This window comes from Trachemys scripta, chromosome 1 (assembly GCF_013100865.1).
Source record: "Trachemys scripta elegans isolate TJP31775 chromosome 1, CAS_Tse_1.0, whole genome shotgun sequence".
In the NCBI taxonomy this organism is placed as follows: Eukaryota; Metazoa; Chordata; order Testudines; family Emydidae; genus Trachemys; species Trachemys scripta.
In genome coordinates, this window is record NC_048298.1 from 46,019,052 (window position 1) to 46,040,319 (window position 21,268).

The following is a 21,268-nucleotide window of genomic DNA, read 5'->3' on the forward strand; positions in this document are numbered from 1 at the left end:
ACCACCACTGCCACCTCCTCTTCACCCTGCTAAGGGGGCACCAACAACCTTGAGCAGCACGCTCTGCCCCAGCACCACAACCCTAATCCTGGCCCAGAAGGAAGGCCTGGGGTGTGTGTGGATGTTAAAGAGAGAGCTTACCCCACACTCACCCTGCAGAGGCAACTTCTAGCTCTCAGAACTGGGCCTAGCTCCCCGCTCCACGAATTGCCACCTGGACATGACAAAGGGGAGGCCAGGCCAAATGTGAGCAAGGGGCATTACAACCTAGCACACAGGGTCACAGTGCCACTCAGGTTTGGCCTGGCTGCCCCTCCATCACCCCATGCACAGGTCACAACTGCTGGACCAGGAAGCCAGGCCTAGCCCTGCAGGACTGTGGGTTGAGTGTGGGGTGGGCTTGTTCTCCAACCCCAACCCCTCTCAGGGGCCTGCCCTCTACACTGGGCTGTCAACCCATCTAGAATCTGGTCAGGACCCTCTGTTTGGGAAACACTGCTCTATAAGGATTTTTTCCTCCCCTCTCCACTATAAGCAGAATCCAGTTAAAAAAGTAATTCCACCAACACACTCACAATGCGATTACTATAGAAACCCTCCTTGCTGAGTGGTAATAAATCACCAGCTGTTTAGGATACCAGTTTTGGAAAGGTTTGCACGTGGCGTGACCCTGTACCACTCTGGAACACAGTGTACATTCCAAGTTTGTTCAAGTGCACATTTTATAATTGTGCATGAAGGCAAGTTTAAACTGCTTACATTAATAGCAGAACTGAGCTTAGGGCAGTAAATTCTACAACTATCAGAACAAAATAAGCTTTCCTTCTTTCTCCTTCCCCAGACTCCACCCGGTTCCTCAAAATTGCTGGCCTATTTACAGATGCTTAAGAGAACCTCTGTGTTGTTAGAATGTTTACACCACGGAGCATTTCAAATGCAGTCCGAGCTACACAATCAAGGCCCACCCCAAAGACAAGAGTTGTACTGTATTATTGAAGAATGTACTGGTTCTACGCTCTACTACCATACAAGGAAGCTCTGCATTCCTGCTGGTAACCTTTTATTACCTCTTAAGTTTCCAGAGCACTGCCAAACTTGTTGAACTTCACGGAATGATTACAAGGCTTTATAAATATAAACCTCAGATTCTGTTTTGTGGTTATGTATGGGAATGCAAAAATGAAGGTAACAACATGTAAAAGAGGACTGGGGCCCTATTTAATAATAGTAATAATCCTTTGTACTTCTACAATTTTGTATATTTCTAGAAAGCTTTACTGGTTTTAGTGAATCAAGCCTCAAATCATTACAATGAGGTGATGTATTTATCATGCCCATTTTACACAGGGCTAAACTGAGGAACAGGAAATTAGCACAGGAAGTGAAGGGGGGCATGGGATTAGATGTCAGGAGTTCTGGTTTCCAGTCACACTGCTTAGTCTAGTGTTCTCAGCCTTTCCAGATTACTGTACCCCTTTCAGGAGTCTGATCTGTCTTGCATACCCCAAGTTTCACCTCACTTAAAAACTACTTGCTTACAAAATCAGACATAAAAATACAAAAGTGTCACCGCGCACTATTACTGAAAAACTGTTTGCTTTCTAATTTTGGCTGTATGAAATTTTAGTTTGTACTGACTTCGCTAGTGCTTTTTATGTAGCCTGTTGTAAAACTAGGCAAATATCTAGATGAGTTGATGTACCGCCTGGAAGACCTCTGCGTAGCCCCAAGGGTATGTGGACCCCTAGTTGAGAACCACTGGCTTACTCTACTAAAACCATGCTGCCACCTCATTCCTTAGCTCTTAAAAAAAGTACTCTACAGTAATGATCCAAAGGCTTCAGTTTCTAGTAATGCTACTGTAGTATTCTGGAAGATTGAGTTGGAATAGGCTAGGATTTTCATTTTGTTTTTAAATAAGGGATTTAAGATATGAATACCAGCATCCAGAACTAAGTTCCCTGTAAGGTGCATGCCTGTGTAGGAGGCCACCGAGGGACACACACTTAACTCCCCCACCCCTGGGCATGGTGAGGAGACACATCTCTCCCTCCCAGCCCCGGAGCTGCAGTGGTAGGGGGAGAGATGCCTCTCCCCCAGCCCTAGTGCTGCTGTGGGGAGAGAGGGCCGGGGGGAGTCCTCTCTCCCCACAGCAGCCCCGGGACAGCCTGCACCCCAAACCCCTCATCCCCGGCCCCACCACAGAGCCTGCACCCCCAGCTGGAGCCTTTATCCCTCTGGATCCCAACCCTCTGCCCCAGCCCTGAGCCCCCTCCCACACTCTGAACCCCTTGGCCCCACTCCCGCCACACATCACCTCCATATTGGTGCACATAACAAAATTCATTCCACACCTGGATGGGAAAAATTAGAGGGAACATTGGCTAGAAAGTATTCCCCAAACTATTAGCAAACTAAAGCCATGGAACAGCTTTAGGTTTACAAAAGTCTTCTGAAAGCTAAATATAAAATAGAAAGCAAATTTTCTATTTGATCACTTTCCTGGAATGCAGGGAGATGCAGATTTCTTTCTTACACACAGTGTTGCTGGCTTTTTATTTTGGAAGGCTACTTAAATATTTTCTAAAGAACTGATTAACAGTTTATTGATTTCCTAGTTACTTGTCATTATGCCTGATTTTTGTCCCTCTGTTATGTTTTTTTAAAACTTGCTTTAAAATTTGTTCAAAACACTTCACTACATGCTTCATTTGGAACTTTAAAGAGGCGTGTTTTTATTTGTCTCTATATATACACTGGGTGAAATGCTGGCCCCATGGGAAACAATAGCTAAATCCCCATTGACAGCAGTGGAGCCAGAATTTCCCACAGTCTGACAAGAGATGATGGACCATATGCTTTTTATTTAGTTAGTTGGTTAAAACTGCAGTTTTTCATATCAACATTTTTGAGAAAAACAATTTTTGAAACTTTTTATTTTTAGTTGTCTTTTATTTTGAAGCAGGATTTTTTAAGAGCTTGTTTTTTTGAACAAAATCCTATTATGTGACTGACCAAAAGTTATACAGTAGTACAATTTAAAAAAAAAAAAAAGAGTGGAGAAGGGGTGAATTCAAAACCAATTTTTTAAATTTTGCTACTGCAGCTTTTGATTGGTCAGTTTAATCACAATAGGATTTATTTTAAAAATTAAAAAATAATCTTTCAAAAACTTGCCTTTTAAAAATATATTTTCTGCAAAAAATTGATAAAAGTTTTCAGAAACCTTTCCATAAACAGGAAATAATTTCCTCTTGAAAATTAGTGAAACAAAAATTATTTTGAAGTTTTTCATGATTCCCTCCTTCTCCCCATTTTTAACTGCATTTAACCATAACCATCTTTAAAGTGTTTGTCTTTATAAACTCCAATGATGTTAAGATAACAAATGTTGGAAAGTTATAGGCAAGATCTCATACATGTGAAGATGACCTAATTACAGTAGAGACTATCTCACAGCAAATAGCAGAGAGATGGAAGTGTGTACCATTATTATTATTATTATTTGTAGTGTTGTTGGAGTCAGGTTGGTCCCAGGATATGAGAGAGACAAGGTAGGTGAGGTAATATCTTTTATTGGCCCATCTTCTGTTCATGGAAGGTACAAGCTTTCAAGCTACACGGAGCTCTTCCTCCGTCTAGGGAAGGAAGCAAGAGCTTTGTGTAGCTCAAAAACTTGTACTTTTCATCAATAGAAATTAGACCAGTAAAATATACCTCACCTACCTCATCTCTTTCATTATTATTAGTCTGGGATCAGAGCTCCAGTGTGCTAGATATTTTACACATACCATACTAAAAAGACAAGAACTTGCATGGATTAATTATAGGGGAAATTAACCAATTTTGGGGGGGAGAGCAGTCAAACAGCCTATGAAATTTTGTGGTTTTAGGTAAGTCTGGCATTGCAGATTACTGGGAGGTACATAGCTAGCTAGAAGATGGATTAATGAAATTTGCATTGCATAAGTATTCACACAATGCTCACCAAAGGCTTGGTTCGGAGACACCCATAACTCCAACTAACATCAATGGGAGTTGTGGGTGCTCTGCACCCATCAGCAACAGATTTTAAATTTCCAGTCTTTTTCCAGCATGTACTGAGCACAGTGTGGGAAAGAGTCTCTGCGGGTGGCCCAAAGTCTAGGATAGGGTCATTGGTGGTAGGGTTATTGTCTTTTGCAGAATGCCTGGAAGTCACCAAATTCAGGCTGTTTCAGACCAAGGTATGAGCAAGTTTCAGAGTCAAGCAGCCCTTTCAAAAAACACTTTGCCTGTAGACCTTCTCTATAATGAGTGGGATCCAACTTGAGCACCTCTGCCTGTGGGTTGGAGGCTTACTTAAGGAAGAGAGAAAAATGTAATGAGCAAGAGGGGGCCCGTTTCCTTTTGGTAATATTTATCCAGATGATTAACAACAGAAATCAGGGCTTTGGAATTTCAAGTTTGTGAAGCCTTTTTGATAGCAAAAGATGCTGTTGTGTTATTTGCACCACCATTTAAAAAAAAAAAAAGTTTTCATTACCATTAACTTTTCATATTAGGTTATAAATAAGGGTATCAAAAAGGACATAAACCCAGAGTGAAAAATTAAAATTTAGAGCCAAACTCCTCAGATCACATAATAAACAATAATACCTAGCTCTGATATAGTACAATTCATCCATGCATCTCAAAGCTCTTTTCAAAGGAGGTAAGCATCATTATCTCCTTTTAAGGATGGGGAAACTGAGGCACAGGATGTTGAAGTGGTTTGCTCAAGATCAGTCTGAGTCCCAGCTTAGTGCTCTATCCCCTAGATAACACTGTCTCCCTTAAATCAATGCATTTTGTATTTCAATGCAGATATGGCTGAGTGGTCATCATCTTCAGTCAAATATACTGTTACGCAAGTGTGTTTACACATAATAGTGCCATTTAAACGCTGCTAATATAAAGTAGCCCCTGCTCACCTGGCAAGCAGCCCTGGATCCTGGAAGCCCTGGAGTTCTTGACTGAGGCAGTCTGCATGGTGGGCTGCCCTGGAGCAATGGACCCTGGAAGTTTGTATTTGCTGCGCAATTGTAGAACACCATGGAAATTTACAGTGCCATGGTCCATAATAATGTTCAAAGAAAAATTAAACTTGTTATTTCATCTAGCACAACTAGTGAGCATGATTTGTATTTTATCCTTATGTTTAATTTTATTTTGAGTGAAAAGTTAGTGTATTCATCAAGCTTCATTAGATGCTCACACACACGGAATACAAGGTAAACCACAACAAAGCCCAGCCTCAAGTCAAAACTGAACAATATCTGGCTTCATTCTTAGTAAATAAGTCCTCCTAATTGGTGGCACATGAACTTTATTCACTGTTACTCTAATTAAGTAGAGGCAGAATCACAAGGCCTAGAGGCATCAGTAGCTTTGCCTGTGCATTAAGGAGACTTGCAGAGGGGAAGTAAGAGAAATTCAAGCCAGTAAGAGAATAAGCAGATGCCAATTCAGTACTTAAGCACTGAAAAAAAAAAATCACTTAACCTAACCAGCTTACAAAGGAAGATGGCAGCACCAGTGCTCCTGAGCAAGGGCAAGAAAACATGAAATCTGAGCACTTTCTCCCATAGCGTACAGCTGGAACACAGTCATGCATATAGTACAAGTTAGTTACAAGAGCTAGCAATTTCTTCGCAGTATAGAGAAGTAAGTTGTCCATTCATGACCCACCATATACACAAAGGGTCCCAACTGTGCAACCCTTGTGCCATCAGTAAGCACCCATTCACATGAGTATTCCTGTTGAAGCCACTGGGGCTACTCATGTAATTACTTATGACTGTGGGGTAAGGATGGCAAAATCAAGGCCAGAGTGATGTGGCATTGTTAACCAGTAAACCGGATGGTTTCATTACTTAAAATAGTTATTTGATAGCATGCGGCTTAACCTAGCCTTGGATGTATTTTATTGGATTGCGATCTCAAACTCACTGCTCTGAGGGCCCCCCACTATCATCACAGTGGAGAACTCTGTATGGAGCCCTCATTGGTGCCACACCAGCATTACGCAGCTGGGGGAGTGTCAGCAGGGACATTCACATACAGGGAACTTGACAGAGCCCAAATCTTCTGTCTTCCAGGACAGATCCTAGGTTGCCTGAAAATGTATTCGAGAAAGGGAGAGGCCCACCCTTTCCCCACCAACCCAGCAGATGGCTCTCTACAGGTGACTCCTGCTACTGCCTTGTATTCTTATATAGGTTTTTGCACCATACTCATGGCTGTAGTCTGAGCGCCTTCATTACTACATTAAGCACTGTGACTACACACCTGTCATATGTTGTTTGTTCTCTCTCATCCTTTCCCCCCCAAGGGAGAAGCATGTGCAATGAAGTCTTATTTTGGCAGCAGTTTATTTGTTTATTTTTAAAATGCATTAGATAGATATACCTGGTGCTATGTGTTTATAACAGAGAAGGTAAGGTCAAAGAACTGCGTCTTGCATTTGGAGCAGAAAGTAGCAAGGTTTGTGATGGCCCTTAGGTTCTGGGGAAGTTCGTTCCAGTCTCAGACCATTCCCGAGAAGGTTCTAGCTCCTGCACAGATGAACTTGGCTTTTATGGTTGAGTTTCATTGTGGCGGAGGGGTGAAGTTGTTGACTGTCGTCTTCGTCCCAGAGCTTTAGACAGTGTTTTTGGTATCCTAGACCCAGGCCCTGGAGTGCCTTGAAGATAAGAACTAAGACCTCGAACTTGATTTGAAAAGTCTATCGGAAGCCAGTGCAAAGTGTGGTGGGCCATGTGTGATGGGCTCATGGTAGCCTGCGTTGCTGAGGGGATGAACTGCAATATTTTCTACTAGTTGAAGTTTCCTAAGTGTTGGAAGTTTCATGCCCAGGCATATCGAATTGCTGTAGTCCAACTGAGAGCCAACGAAGGCACAAACAACAAGGCCAGGTCTTTGTTCCTGGGGATGGGACGGGGGTTGGATCACAGTGCATGAGGGCATAGCTATAGTGAAGTGGAAGGGTCCCATGCAGGAGTGGAGCCTCAGCTTGGCTTAGTTCAGCCCTGAACACCACAAAAGGTATGCCTAGACAGCATAGCTCACGGGGCTCAGGCTGTGGGGCTCTTTCATTGCTGTGTAGACTTCTGAGCTCAAGCTGGAGCCCAAGCTCTAGGACCCTCCCACCCAGAAGGGATCTAAAGCCTGGGCTCCAGGCCGAGCCCAGAAGTCTTCACGGCCATGAAAACAGCCCTGCAGCCTGAGCCCGAGTCAGCTGGCACAGGCCAGCTGTAGGTTTTTCTTTGCTGTGTAGACACACCCAAACTGCTAACAGGTAGGTAGATCAACTTATGCTTTGGAAGCACCTGGGACCCAGACGGACATGGGCATCCCAGAAGTATGAAGCAGAGAGAAGAAGTAGGTTCATCAGAGAGCAGCATGCCTTTAGGCTATCTAGAGAAGAGAGCCAGGCTGGCATGCTTGAGAAAGCAATGAGCTCATTACTACAAAACACTGGGTTTCAGCTTGGCAAATTTAATTAATGACTGTCAGTCACTCAATGAGAAGATGAACGTGCATTGCCTCAATTTGGCAGTTTTGTCTAATACTCAGACACAGTGCCATCTATAAGCCTCAAGGTGTGAAACTGTATCATTTAATCATCACTACAACCAGCCCCTCTGGGATGTCTGAATGTTGCCATTACCTTGGGAACAGCAAAATCCCATGACAGTTGAAGGACAGAAAGTGAACATCTTGGCCAATTAAAGGATCATTTAGGGAGATCACATGCTATTACTAGAATGGAATTTGGTCAGACATCACGGCAGATCCACCCAACACTTGCAAAAAAGCAGCAGTTACATCTTTAGAAGCAATTGGACCTTGTTTTATTCTCATCCAACAGATGGTGCCTCCACCAGCATGACAGGTCTTTGGTTCAGTACTAATTCAAAGAGTTGTTCATGGGAATCACCCCACCACTTCCTATAGCACATGTGTTTTCCTTGGATGTCTCCCATCTAGCTACTGACACAGCCTGAACCTGCTTAGCTTGCAAGATCACAGTCCATGGTGGTACAAGTTCAGGGACATGCACTTTAGGTATGTCCTCTTGGGCTGTTAGGATGTCTCAAGCCCAAAGAGACGGTTGTACAATTTTCCATAATAAAGGGTCCAGGAAACCTATGTTTGTGTCCTGTTAGACCAGTGGTTCTCAAACTTTTGTACTGGTGACCCCTTTCACATAGCAAGTCTCTGAGTGCAATCCCCCTTATAAATTAAAAACACTTTTCTATATTAAAACACCATTATAAATGCTGGAGGCAAAGCAAGGTTTGGGGTGGACGCTGACAGCTCACGACCCACCATGTAATAACCTTGCAACCCCGAGGGATCCCAACCCCCCCAGTTTGAGAACCCCTATGCTAGACTGCAATACTAAATTGGTTATTGTTCATGTAGTTCCAACTGTGGTATTTTGCAGCACACTCATTGGCTCTCAAAGCACTTTACAAAGGCCTCAATGCTTTTGTGCAGTTCTAGCACATCATTCTCACTCAGCAGACAAGCTGAGAGAAATCATAGCCCTCAGGGCTCCCAGTCCTGTGCCTTAAGCACAAGACCTTTGATACAAAATTGGAACTAGTGGTATTTGAACAAAGTTGTATAAATTCATATCAAGATCATGATCAGTACATGGTTTGAACAGACCTTTCCCTTCTGTATTCTAAAGTGCATAAAAAGACAACAGGAACAAGTATTATCTTCAGAACAGTGCGAAGCTTAAAATCGTTACCCAAAGACTTTTTTTTTTGTCCTTGACATTAACTCCCCCTGCTGCAGTAAAGGCATAATACAGCAATTAAAAGAGTGGAATAGAAATTATGCAACTTAAGTTGAGCAAAGCTTTTTTATTTGTGAGCATTAAGGTACATACAGGACGTGTAATTTTTAAAGAGATGAATTTGAAAATTTGCATAGTTCTTTACAAGACCAACATCTCTTTCATTCATGTTTGGCACCTGTATTACACAGATTAAGACATTTCAGCATAGAATCTATTCTTAGAAAGTAAACAAATGTAAATTTTATCCCCTCCCCATCAGATCTCTCCCCAAAATAATCACAATATTTAATCCATTTTGAGTTCTAGAGTAAGTAAAGTTAATATGAAGCTGTAAAGTTTTTGTTCAAATACAAATACTGAAAGGGTCTTGTGAGAAAACTATCCATTTGTTTCTGCTGCTGCTAAGAAGTTACAACATATGCCACTAACTTCTGGATAAAAATTCAGATCACTCAAAATGTAAAGTTATTCACCTTTCATAGAATGCCAGATTCTCAGAATAAAATAGATGTGTTATTCTGTGCCATGCCCCTTGATAAATTGCACAAGTTAGGAAAAGGGCATTCACAAATACTGGAAAAGCCAGTTTAAAATTCTTTACAGAGAAGGAGAAAGGATATGCTCAAAAATCAGACTGGCCTACGCTTGTTGAACTAGAAGAATGAATCCTCACTCATATATTCCAGCTTGACAACAGTTTTCTTTAGTTTTCATGTACACCTACTAAAAAGTTAAGTTGTTTTCAGGGAGAGTAAATTAAGAAGATTAAGTGACAGATTGCATTCCGCTTTTATTGAGTTGTTCTATAAATCTGGGTGCATTTTTGTTTTAGACAAAATGTTTGGCTTTAGCAAATTGCTCGATGAAAGCAGGAATGCTTTTAAAACCGTTAAATTAATTTACTGCCCTAACTGAAGTGAGAAACCTGTATGTATCACTCACATAAAGAGCCACACCCAGGAAATATGCTCTGTTAGTTCTAAGCTTGTTTTCTATCCTACATTTTACAAAAGAAGGATAAAGGAAAGTCTTCTTGGTGAAGACAGCTCTTAAGGTATGTAGCTCACATCATATTTTTCTACATATCTGGGATATGAAAAAGTTAGCATTAAGTGCTCTAAAGCAATACCATAAAGAATAGAGAAATATGAAACTTTCACAAAGTATTACTCATAGTTAAAGAAAGTAAGTTACAGAGCAAGTTTCTTGGTTATTCATTCAGAGTCTTTGGGAATATGCCAATTTTAAAATGCCCAGATATTGCATTTTACAGTAAAAATGCAATGACTTTGAAACATGGGGATACTTAGTTTCATGTACATATTCCCTTTCTTAAGACATCATTTTTTTCTTACATTCTACTGAGCAGAAGACCATTCCTTCTATTGGCATGAATTTCTGGCCAATTAGACTCTTGCTACAACAGGAACACAGGAAGCACTCTGTTGTGGCATGCCAGTTGAAGTTGTTGTAGGTTACACGCTGAACTTCTGGATCAATAGCATTATGGCAGCCTTGACAAACCTGATGAGTGAAAACAGCAATCAAATTATAAACACATTCTCTCTCCAATTTGAGGAGAAGATAGAACTCATGGAAGGCAATAGGAATTACTGGCTGGGAATGACAGATGCACAAAGGGGAATAAATACTGTAAGAACTCTTCTAGGCCAAAAGAAAGCTTTAAAGCTAACTTGGCTATCAGATGGTTTCAAGTAGTCAGCGTACATGTTAAAAAATAAGCGAACGAGCAAGCACTAGTGTTTAAAAATTAAAATAAAAAAATAAATTAAAGAACCCATTGCAATAGAGCCTAAACTTAAACATTTATATAGCGATGGTGACTTGAGGGGCCAACCAGGACAAGTCCTCATTATGCTATATGTTGTACACGGCACCATATTAAATGCCACATCCAGGGTCATTGTCATTATTGGAACAGCTTGCCACTGACAACACAGCATTAACAGACCTGATGAATTGCATAGCCAGCGTAGGGGAAGTTACCTCGCACCATCACTGACCTCTGCAATTACTTGCATTTTTCACCCACTGATTTCCGTAACACAATCCAGTATGGTCAGTAGCTCCTGTTGTGACAGATATGGCAATATCCTGCAGTATTCTGGACAAACCTTACTGAATTAAGTCTAAGTATCTTAGGAGTTCATTGTATTACAAATGCAAATGAGTTTGTATTATTGTGGGATTGTATGTAAGGTCTGTGGGGGGAGACCTGACTAATGTAAACCCTGGAAAGTGTTATGAGCGTCAGAGGACTGTTTAAAACAATGTACCCTCTCCCGTTATACAAGAGCTCAGCCTTTGGCAACCCCACCCTGAGGGGGCCTTTGTCAGCTGATCATCTGTTACACGAGGACAAATCAGAGTCCCAAACTGTATAAAGGAGTGATTTAGTCATGAACATTCTTGGTCAGAGCAAACAGGTGTTATGAACCTGTGACCACAGAACACCCCTCGTATGGGATTTAAGGACTGTTCATCTGCTAGACTCCTTGTTGGAACTGGAGTGAGCTTTGGTAAGCTTATTAGCATGTATGTAGGTTCTTTCACCTCAAGAATAAATGTGCTTGCTTAGAAAGGGCAGTGCAGTAACTTAACTGTGAACAATTATGCTGTTTATAGCCTCAGAGGAGAAGGCAAAGCAGGGCTGCCTAGTCATTCTGACCTGCTGGGGAACTCACTTCCTACTTCATGATGATCTGCACTATTACTTTATGTGTAATCAGTAATACCTGAAAGGTAATGATGACATCTGAGATAAAAAGCCACTGATGGTGTAGTGATGAAACTGACAGTGTGAAAGTGTGAAAATGGTAGTAGCCATGGTTTATGTTAGCAAAATGACTTAATGTCTCCTAAATCTTAAAACCATCCTGCTATCCTAGTAAGTTACACAAGTCGTCATTATTGTATACAGTGTTGTTGTACTGTGTTGGTCCCAGGATATTAGAGAGACAAGGTGGTGGAGGTCATATATCTTTTACTGGGTCAACTTCTGTTGGTGAGAGAGACAAGCTTCTGAGCTTACAAAGAGCTCTTCTTCAGATCTGGGAAATGTACTCAGAGTGTCAAAGCTCTAAATATATTTCCCAGACCTGAAGAAGAGCTCTTTGTACGCTTGAAAGCTTTGTCTCTCACCAAGAGAAGCTGGTCCATTAAAAGATATATTACCTCACCCACAAAATCATCATTAGCCCATTTTCAAATCTTTCAGTTTCTCGGAAGTCTTGGTTCAAGTTTACATACTAAATGCTCTGTAAGTTGTCTAGTAGGTTAACATATTGCATTCTTTTAAACTGCTTCTATATATACACAAATTAGAAAATTATTTCAGTATCAAATGAAAGTAGAAGACAACTGATAGACTTTGACCCAAATTGAAACAATTCATACCTTAGATAGCATGGATGAGAATGTGATTGTATACTGTACCATCAGAAGTTATTGTAGTCATTCTCATTTCTTACAAATCAAGATAACATGAAGTATCTTACCACAGCATGGTTCTTCACGTAGCATGGTTTGCAGACAGGCTTGTCATTTACCATGACATAGATTTCCCCAGCCAAGACGCAGTCACAATCAAAGCAGCAAAAGTGTTTCAGGTGCCAGTTTTGACCCTCTGCCTGGGTATATTCATTGCTGAATATCAGCTATGGGGGAAAAACACCACAAATGTATGATTTGAACAGTATTTCTGTCTAGGAAACTTTATACCACTAACAAGGCATGTTGCCAGGTTTCCAAAATTGGTCATTTGATTCCACTATTTCTGAATCCAGATTGTTCCTGCACATTTAAGTGTATATTCCATGCACATTTAAAGTTACATTTGCTTGGCTTTGTTTCAGAGACCCTCTAATGACGCTGTTAATGCAGTAGATTCCAATGGCATTAATCAGTCTGCTCTCTGCATTTTACGTTAAGATATTTGTATAATTTAGCAAGGCACTCCACCTAGCGTCCTTAGCAAGAAAGACTTAAGCAAGACCAAGCTAACTGCATTGTATTCCACATATATGTCATCTCTCATTTAATTGATAATTAAAATGTATCATTCATCCCTTTGTATAGCACTGTTTCGTTAATATTCAATTATTTTCAGAAGAAAAGACTGGTTTGCAGTAAAAAACCAGTATTCTAAATATGAACACGGGATGGGGACTGGGGGCTTTCCCTACCTCATCACATCCAGCACATCGGGGTTTCTCACTGTCACAGTAGTGTCTTCCACAATATAGGTTTCCATTCTTCCAGAAGTAGATCATGTCCACCAGAAGTTCACTACAGGTGCAGCAGACAAAGCAAGCGGGGTGCCACAGTTTGTCGTATCCAGCACGCTCAGCATAAACGGCTGGATCACCTTCTTTCATGTTTAATTTGCAGCGGTAGCAGGACTACAATGAAGCCATCCAAATTAAGTTAGATATAAAATGAGGATATATAAAATATATCTATATAAAAAAAAATCCCACAATTTGTATTTCAGTAAATCCTAACTTCCCAGCCTAAAATTAAGGAGGTGGAGTTACTCCCAAGGTCAAGGTTAGAAAGTTTTATCTCAGGTCAAACAATAGGTTTAATTAAGCAATAATACAAGGAGATTGATGCTATGCTAGCATAGCACCAAAGCTAATTCACTGGAGGGTGGTTTTTGCAATGTGTATATTTATCCACTAGAACTGGACTGAGACCACCAGAAAATTTCACATGGCTCATGGAACAGTATGAAAGTAAATTAGTACATGTTACTACAGGAGTTCTGTAAGCTATGTCATACAGGAGGTTAGACTAAATGATAACCGTGGTCCCTTCTGGCCTTGGAGTCTATCAATCTGTGAAGAGTCAAGAACAGCACCCAAAAGGTGAGTGACCATTATCGCATTAGCTAATCTAGTATTCTATGGACCAACTCTTTGTGAGAATGAGGAATAACTAGTGAAACCAATAGTTGGATCATATAACATAAGAATAAGGCCATATACTTTTAAGTATTGAGAAGAGATTATAAAATAGTGGCTGTATCTGCCAAACACAGAAGGCACATATTGTTCTTATTTCAAAAATCTGTGTGTTAAGCCTACACTCCTGTGCTGCTGAGCCACTCAGGGCTGTTGTCCAATTATCTATCTTTGGGCAGGGGGAAGGAAGAGAAAAGTATAAACACAATCATACTACAAATAGGTTCCAAGAAGTCTAGGCATATTGTTTTACTAATATTTATATTCTATATTGAAGTGGTTTTGTCCGCCAATTTGACATTAGAGATGGTGTATGCTACACTGTTTATTTATCACTTACGCACTTGCCTGCACTGATTGGTTTTGTTTCACGGTGTGCCTCTTTTCCTCCCTCCAATAGCTATACTGTGAATATGAAACTCTCCACTGCTGCTGCAATCCCTCTATTCTGGTTGGCTCCTTTCATTTTTTCCCCCAAACTGAAGTCAATAAAATGTTCTACTCTGCTTTTCACGCCTTTCAAATAAAATATCTCCAGGAAGTGTACATGAAAGGGAGAGTCCAAATTAAAAAAAAAGGGGGCAGGGAAACAGCTGAAGGGAAAAGCACTAGAAGTAATAAATATTCTTTTGGCTCATATCCTTACTTCAGGCCTGCTTCTGCTCCCATAGGAAAACTTGCCACTGTCTCCAATTAGTTTCAATTTGAGCCAGAGTAGGACCTCCATGGACTCCACCTCCCCTACAACTCACTAGCCCTTGTGGGACAAAGAGGGGCATTGTTCACACAAGATTTTTTCCTGCACCAGACAGATAAAGTTTGACTCACGGAATCCTGACTATCCAATCTCCCTGCTCTACAAGGCTTCTTATTTATAAGAAAACAAAAAAGTTCATTTTAATGAAAATATGTATTTGGGTGTGCCCTAATATAGGTAAAAATTTGGTTTTATCAAGGTATTGGGAGACTCCCAACCATCCCCCTTTAAATTCAGTTTGGAAACACACAAATATATATGGGTCATAATGTCACTATTTGACTCCTTCTTACCAGGGCAGATCATGCTACACTGAGGTGCTTTAGCTTACAAACTCCTAGGAGATTTAAATGGGAGAAAACTGGCAGCAGGGCATTTTCTGTAAATGCTCCTCCACAGTGGGTTGTGAGTGATGTTTCCCTTAAGCCAATATATTTCCAGAGCAGTTCATCATTAGGGTGTGTTGCAAGGTATCACACTTTGCACAAGGGGGTGCTTCTAAGAAAATATTAGAGAGTTTATTTTGTAACACGAAAGATATTGCTGCTGCAGTATCATGAGAAGAAGATTCTGACTCATGACGTATCTTGTTGTATTATGGCTTAATTTCACCATGGCCTGTCAATAGGTGATTTGCTACACATGGGCACGTTATTTTAACATGCGGTAGCAGCAACCATTACTGCAATGGCAGTCTTGTTATTTATTTCAAAAAGTAGTTACCAATATCTAGTTTGCTGCAGCAGTTGAATAAGGATTGCAGAGATGGTCAGATAGAGTTCCTTAACTGCATCAGTCCACACTTAGTTTAAAAGCTTTGAATACACTAGACAAAATGCTACAGAATCTAGTCTTATGTTAGGAATAACTCTTATGATACACTTACAGAGAATGAACTCTAAAGTTACAGATTCCTCCCCCACCAGCCCCATGCCTTCCATGCATTATTCCATGTTTTTTTCTGAGATATTCTGAAGTTACTAAAAACACTTTCATTCAGTTGTAGCAGTCCCTTGTAAATGGTTGAGGTGAATAATATGAATTCCAATAAATTTCACTATCTACTCTTTGAACCCCAATAGCAAGAGTAGGAGGGGCAATAAGTAAAAAGTAAATGGTAAAGTCCTAAATTCTAGTAACAAGTCACCTGTGGTTCAGTCTAACCCTCAGTTACCTGTGTATAAAGAAGTGCAGTTTATCAGAGATATACACAGCAGGTGTTTGCAATCTCTAATCCTAACAAAGCAAGTATGGTTAAAACATACTTGTATAAGAATATAAAAGAACACAAGAGTAGTATTTATTTGCTTCATTTTTGTGGAACTGTCAACTAAGAGATCTTATTCAGATCTTGTTGAGACAATAAAATTTTACTACCAGTACTGGGAATGAATGCCTTCCCTTCAACACCGCATAGAACTGAAGACCATACTAGAGAAAGAAAATGTAGTTCTCAACATGAAAATCTGACTAGTCAAAATATCAATCAGTTATACAGTCTGACTGGTGAGGAAACTTACTTTATTAGGAATATATAATATTTTGGTTTTTTAGTTCTAGGTAAAAGTCAGCAAGTTAAGTTACCTCGGAAAATCTTCCCTTCCCAGCAAGAGGAGAGAGAGAATAGACTACTAAGAACATTCCTTCCCCTTACGAGATTAGTTTATAGCATAAAGAAAGAACACTACTCTCATCCATGATCACCTCTTTATGAACCACACTGTTATATTATTTAGGAGAATAAGGTATAATAGTCTACATAGTTAGGAAGCTTAGAGGTATTTGCGGTATACTTTTATTTAATACTGCCAAGAGTCATGCATTTAAGGATATTTCAAATACCTCCAATGTACAAGCTCAATAGGTTAAAATAGTAGTTTGAATGGTATCTGACAGCAGTCTACCTGTAGCCTTTGCTATTACCTGCTGCTATCTTTATACTTACATACTGGGATCCTTTTTGACCTGATGACTTGTCCTCCATTGCTCCTACAGCTGCTGAGGTGCTTCTGTCACCATTATTTGCATTATTCTTGTCAGTGGCTTTAGCTTCCACCTCACTAGGGAACTTGACATCTCCCACACCAAGTGCCTCATTCTTGTATTTCTTCACAAACTGTTCCATCTGCTTCACCTCATTAGGAGATAACTCATGGCATTTCGAAGGATCCTGATCATGAGCAGGCAGCTGCTTAGCCAACTGTTTCTTCCTGTACTGAGCACCTTCTGAGCCAGCCACAGGCTGTTTCTCCTTTGGAAGCATCTGCATATATTGTCTAGCCTAAACCAGGAACAATTAGATATCAGATGCCACTTCAATTATGGAATCTAGCTTTTTAAACACATGGCTAAAACCAGCAACAGTCAAATTAATCACTAGCAAAATCTTCTATATAAACATTAAGCTCCCAAATGTTAGTAGCTCAAGATGAATGCAGTAGATTAACTGACTTCTGCCCAACATGAAAGACATGCTTGATTCCAAGTCTATTACTGCATTAAAAAAAATTGTAGTATTTACTCCCGTAAGTAATCTCCAACAATGCTTAATATTTATATAGCACTCTGAAAACATTGTCAACATGTATATAAAATAGTTAAGTATTTTACAGATGGAGAAACTGAACCAAAAATCATTAGGCAGCTTGCTCAGGGCACGGAACTGGTTACAAATAACTGTAGCAAAAGAGGAAGATGTAGTTTCAGGAAAGCAAGTACAAAACTAAAAATACGATCTGTAAATGAATGTTAAGTACTGCAGGGTTTAGCATATGTAATTTTAAGCAAATCACTGAAAAAAGATACTGTGTCCTAGCATAGTTCGAAGCAGGCCATAAAGAGAGAATCTCCAGCTATGGATCAGATTGCACTCCAGTACATAAAGTCAACAATTCAAGTTAAAAAGTAAAATAAAAATCCCCAAAAGGCTATCCAAGTGTCTCATCTGGTTGAGCTGCTAACAAACTGAAGGGAGCTTTTCTTTTAGATGTCAACACTGAGCTTGTTCTTACCATATACAGTAACAAACGTGCAGCATTGAGTGTTTCCCTTTACTTTAAACAATGACATAAATTGTATTTTTTTTTTAAAACAGTACATCCCATTTCTTTCAGTCCTTCTAGCAAGGACAGATTTGGGCATTTGTAAATTCTCTTAAGTGCCATTACTAAAGGCATATGCCTAATGCAACGTTTAATCCTAACTATTAGACAAGAACATGGCCTCTTCCCCACCACTTCCAAAGTAAAAACCTCACAGACAGACAGTGTGCAGTAAACTATAAAATACTGAGATCCGTATGAAGACATAGGTGGGGCAGGCTGAATACCAGCACCTCTTTTATTTGAGAGGTAGAGGGGGAAAGAGGGAGAGAGAATCATGTTTTGAAGCAACTGGGAATTTTAAGAGCTATAAAACAAGGATCAGAGATACAATCAAATCAAAAACAAGGACTTGATCCTATACAAGATCCATAAATGTTGACCCTTCCTGTGGATTCCCACTGTCTTCCCCTCAACCACCAAAATAGAAAACAAACAAACAAAAAACCACAAACCCACACTCCAGGAAAATGTTATCACTAAGCAGAAAGTAAGTTCTGCATTTCTTACCAGTGTCTGATTCTGAACAGGAGGAGCCCATTCATATGTCACAGTATTGATGGATATATTCTTCTTGGCAGACACCGGATTAGTCAGTATCATTACGTTGCGTTTATACATGGGAATTCCATCAGTTTTCAGCTTTGCAATAAGGGTTGTGTATTTTGTATCTTCAAAGAGCTTCCCCACTTTCCGATCTTCCTCGTTGCTTGTGAGGACATCATGTTCTTCCTGGCCACATTTGCAGTTTCGACATATTTTTCTATAAATTTGGAGGAATATAGGCAGTTAGCACCCTAACTGCAGGCCACATCTCACGTTAGTTACGTGCATCAAAGTGAACCACTAAAAAAAAAAGCACATCTGCTGCTTTCCAAAAATGTACATCTATAATAATTTAGTGTTTTTAAAATAGGAATAGAGCAAAAACTGGGGTGACCCTTCTGAAATTAAAGAGGTTTTCCATCGTTCCTGTAGTAATCTTCTTTGCCCTTAAAAGACCCAATCTTTATAAAGCTCAAATGGTAATTCCTTTTCCAGTTTCCACACTTCCCTTTTATTGAACATGCCCACAGTGGTTTGTTATTATAGAGTTACTAATAAGTGCTTAAAAACAAGGTCAGATATTGCAATATTCGCTCAAGAGGACAAATGCAAATCTATATCTGAAGTAGCTACCACAAAAACAGAACATAAGAATTGCCATATGGGATTAGACCAATGGTCCATCTAGCTCAGCATTCTTTCTTCTGAGAGTGGTCAGTGCCGGATGCTTCAGAAGGAACGAATGAAACGGGGCAATTCATCGAGTGATCCCTCCCATCATCCAGTCGTAGCTTCTGGCAGTCAGAGGTTTAGGTATGCCCACAGCATGGGGTCTTGTCCCTGACCATCTTGGCTAATAGCCATTGATAGACCTATCCTCCATGAACTTATCTAGATCTCTTTTTGTATCCTGTTCAAAGAACTGTGGCCTTTACAACATCCCCTGGCTGTGTGTTGTGTGAAGTACTTCATTATATTTGTTTTAAACCTGCTGTCTATTAATTTCATTGGATGATCCCTGGTTCTTATGTTATGTGAAAGGGTACATAACACTTCCTTATTCACATTCCCCATACCATTATGATTTTATAGACCAGTTCCCTCAGCTACATGCAGATAGTTCTAGTGCTTAAAGTCTGCCAACTGAGGGGACACTCCCATTCCCCTGCCATGAAGTGATGTCCGCAGAAGACAATAAAACAGGTTTATTTTGGATGAAGACTGCCTAGCCTGAGTCCCTGGTGAAGGAGGAATTGGCATCTGAGAGTCTGCCAGATATCAACCTCTTCCCAGGTTCTAGCAAGGGAGAGAAAATGTGCCCTGACCAAGGGCCAGCAACTTGAAGAAATGACACAGTGGCTATTTTGTTCCAGATCACATGTGGAGGGGTGGGGGGGGGGGGGGGAAGAGGATAGCAATTGTTATTTTCCAATAATAAAGCACAATGAAGGGACTGAAAATCTGATGCTTTTGGTGGAAAAAGGTTGGGTTAGATCTCAGTTCTAAATTTTAAAGAAGCCGTATTGAGGGTGCAGGAACAAACCATCCTAATGTGCAGAAAGAATACTAAATATGGCAGGCAACCAGCTTGCCTTAACAGAGATGCTTACAAGAAGTGGAAACTTGGACAGGTGACTAGGGAGGCATATAAAAATATTGCTCGAGCATGGAGGGGTGTAACCAGGAAGGCCGAAGCACAATTAGAGTTGCCGCTAGCAAGGGATGTGAAGGATAACAAGAAAGGTTTCTACAGGTATGTTAGCCACAAGAAGGTCAGGGAAAAAGTGTGGGCCCCCTTATTGAATGGAGGAGGCAACCTAGTGACAGATGATGTGGAAAAAGCTGAAGTACTCAATGATTTTTTTGCCTCGGTCTTCACAGACAAGGTCAGTTCCCAGACTGCTGCACTGGGCAGCACAGTATGGGGAGGAGGTGAGCAGCCCTCAGTGGTGAAAGAACAGATTAAGGACTATTTAGAAAAGCTGGACATGTACAAGTCCATAGGGATGGATGCAATGCATCCGAGGGTGCTGAGGGAGCTGGCTGATGTGATTGCAGAGCATGGTGGATAAAAACCAATGATTTTTTTTTTATTTAAATCGGATTTTTTGACAAGTTTTTCCTCAAAAAGCATTTTATCTAAAGATAGCTATAATGTATAATGTATCTTAATTAAAACTCAAAGATATCTCATATGGAATAGAGATTATAAATTCTAATTCTTTAGTATGAGACAACATATTCAAGTAATGTTTAAGAAAAGTTTTGTAAATGAATTCCAATAATTCATGGATTAGGGACCCAATCTTATGGGGTTCCAGGGGCTTCTATATAAATTATTTAGGTTAATCTTTCTATCTACCGAATGGGATTCAGTGCTCAGTCTAAAAGATACCATCAGAGATGCTTAGTTTTGCAGTTCTCAAATGGTGGATTTGTGTCTCCAGAGATAACATGCTCCTTTACAGCAAAAATGTTTTAAATTAGTAAATAAATAAACAAACAAACTAGAGGTGAGAAATAACAGACCTCAACCATATTGTCCCTCTGCATATTTGTGCACACAGAGTCAATCCTTTACCTCTCTCTAAAAGTGCAAAGTTTCAAAAAGCATCTCTGTTAAGTCACCGCATCCAGAGCTGCTTGCAGAGAAGCCCAGGAGACCAACTTCCCCTCCTCTACCAGTGCGGAGAAATCCACCTGAGAATCGTGAGGCAGGTGCTCCATGAATTAGCCGTTGCCAAGCAGGTGTTATGTCTGTAGCGGCTTACAATGGCCTGCTGGTTGGCTATGTGGAGCTGCAGGCCTCCGGTCGAATAGACCTTTCGGCCAAATAGGTCCAGCTTCTTGGTGTCCCTGTTTTTAGGGGTGGAGCCTTGGAGCCCCTGGCGCTCTCTCTGTTTGGCCTTATCGACCACCAAAGAGTCCAGGGGAGGGTGGGTATAAAGGTGTTCGTACCCCTTAGATAAAAATCGATCCCTGATCGCTCTGCCGTCGACTCCGGAAATCCACCGCGGCAAGAGGCGGAAGCGGAGTCGACGGCGGA

The 21,268-nt window shown here is 40.5% G+C and overlaps 1 protein-coding gene across 1 annotated transcript in view; it reads right to left on the reverse strand.

Annotated features, from left to right (window-relative positions):
• Window positions 1-8,882: 8,882 nt before the first annotated feature.
• The window catches only part of TES (testin LIM domain protein), a 36,593-nt gene continuing 24,207 nt past the window's right edge, over window positions 8,883-21,268 (reverse strand). Inside the window, exons 3-7 of the mRNA XM_034768989.1 lie at window positions 18,187-18,439; window positions 16,521-16,856; window positions 13,039-13,254; window positions 12,352-12,510; window positions 8,883-10,357 (exon numbers count right to left, since the gene is read on the reverse strand). Coding sequence (XP_034624880.1) covers window positions 10,166-10,357; window positions 12,352-12,510; window positions 13,039-13,254; window positions 16,521-16,856; window positions 18,187-18,439 — 1,156 coding nt within the window. The 3' untranslated portion in view covers window positions 8,883-10,165. The remainder of the gene's footprint in view (window positions 10,358-12,351; window positions 12,511-13,038; window positions 13,255-16,520; window positions 16,857-18,186; window positions 18,440-21,268) is intronic.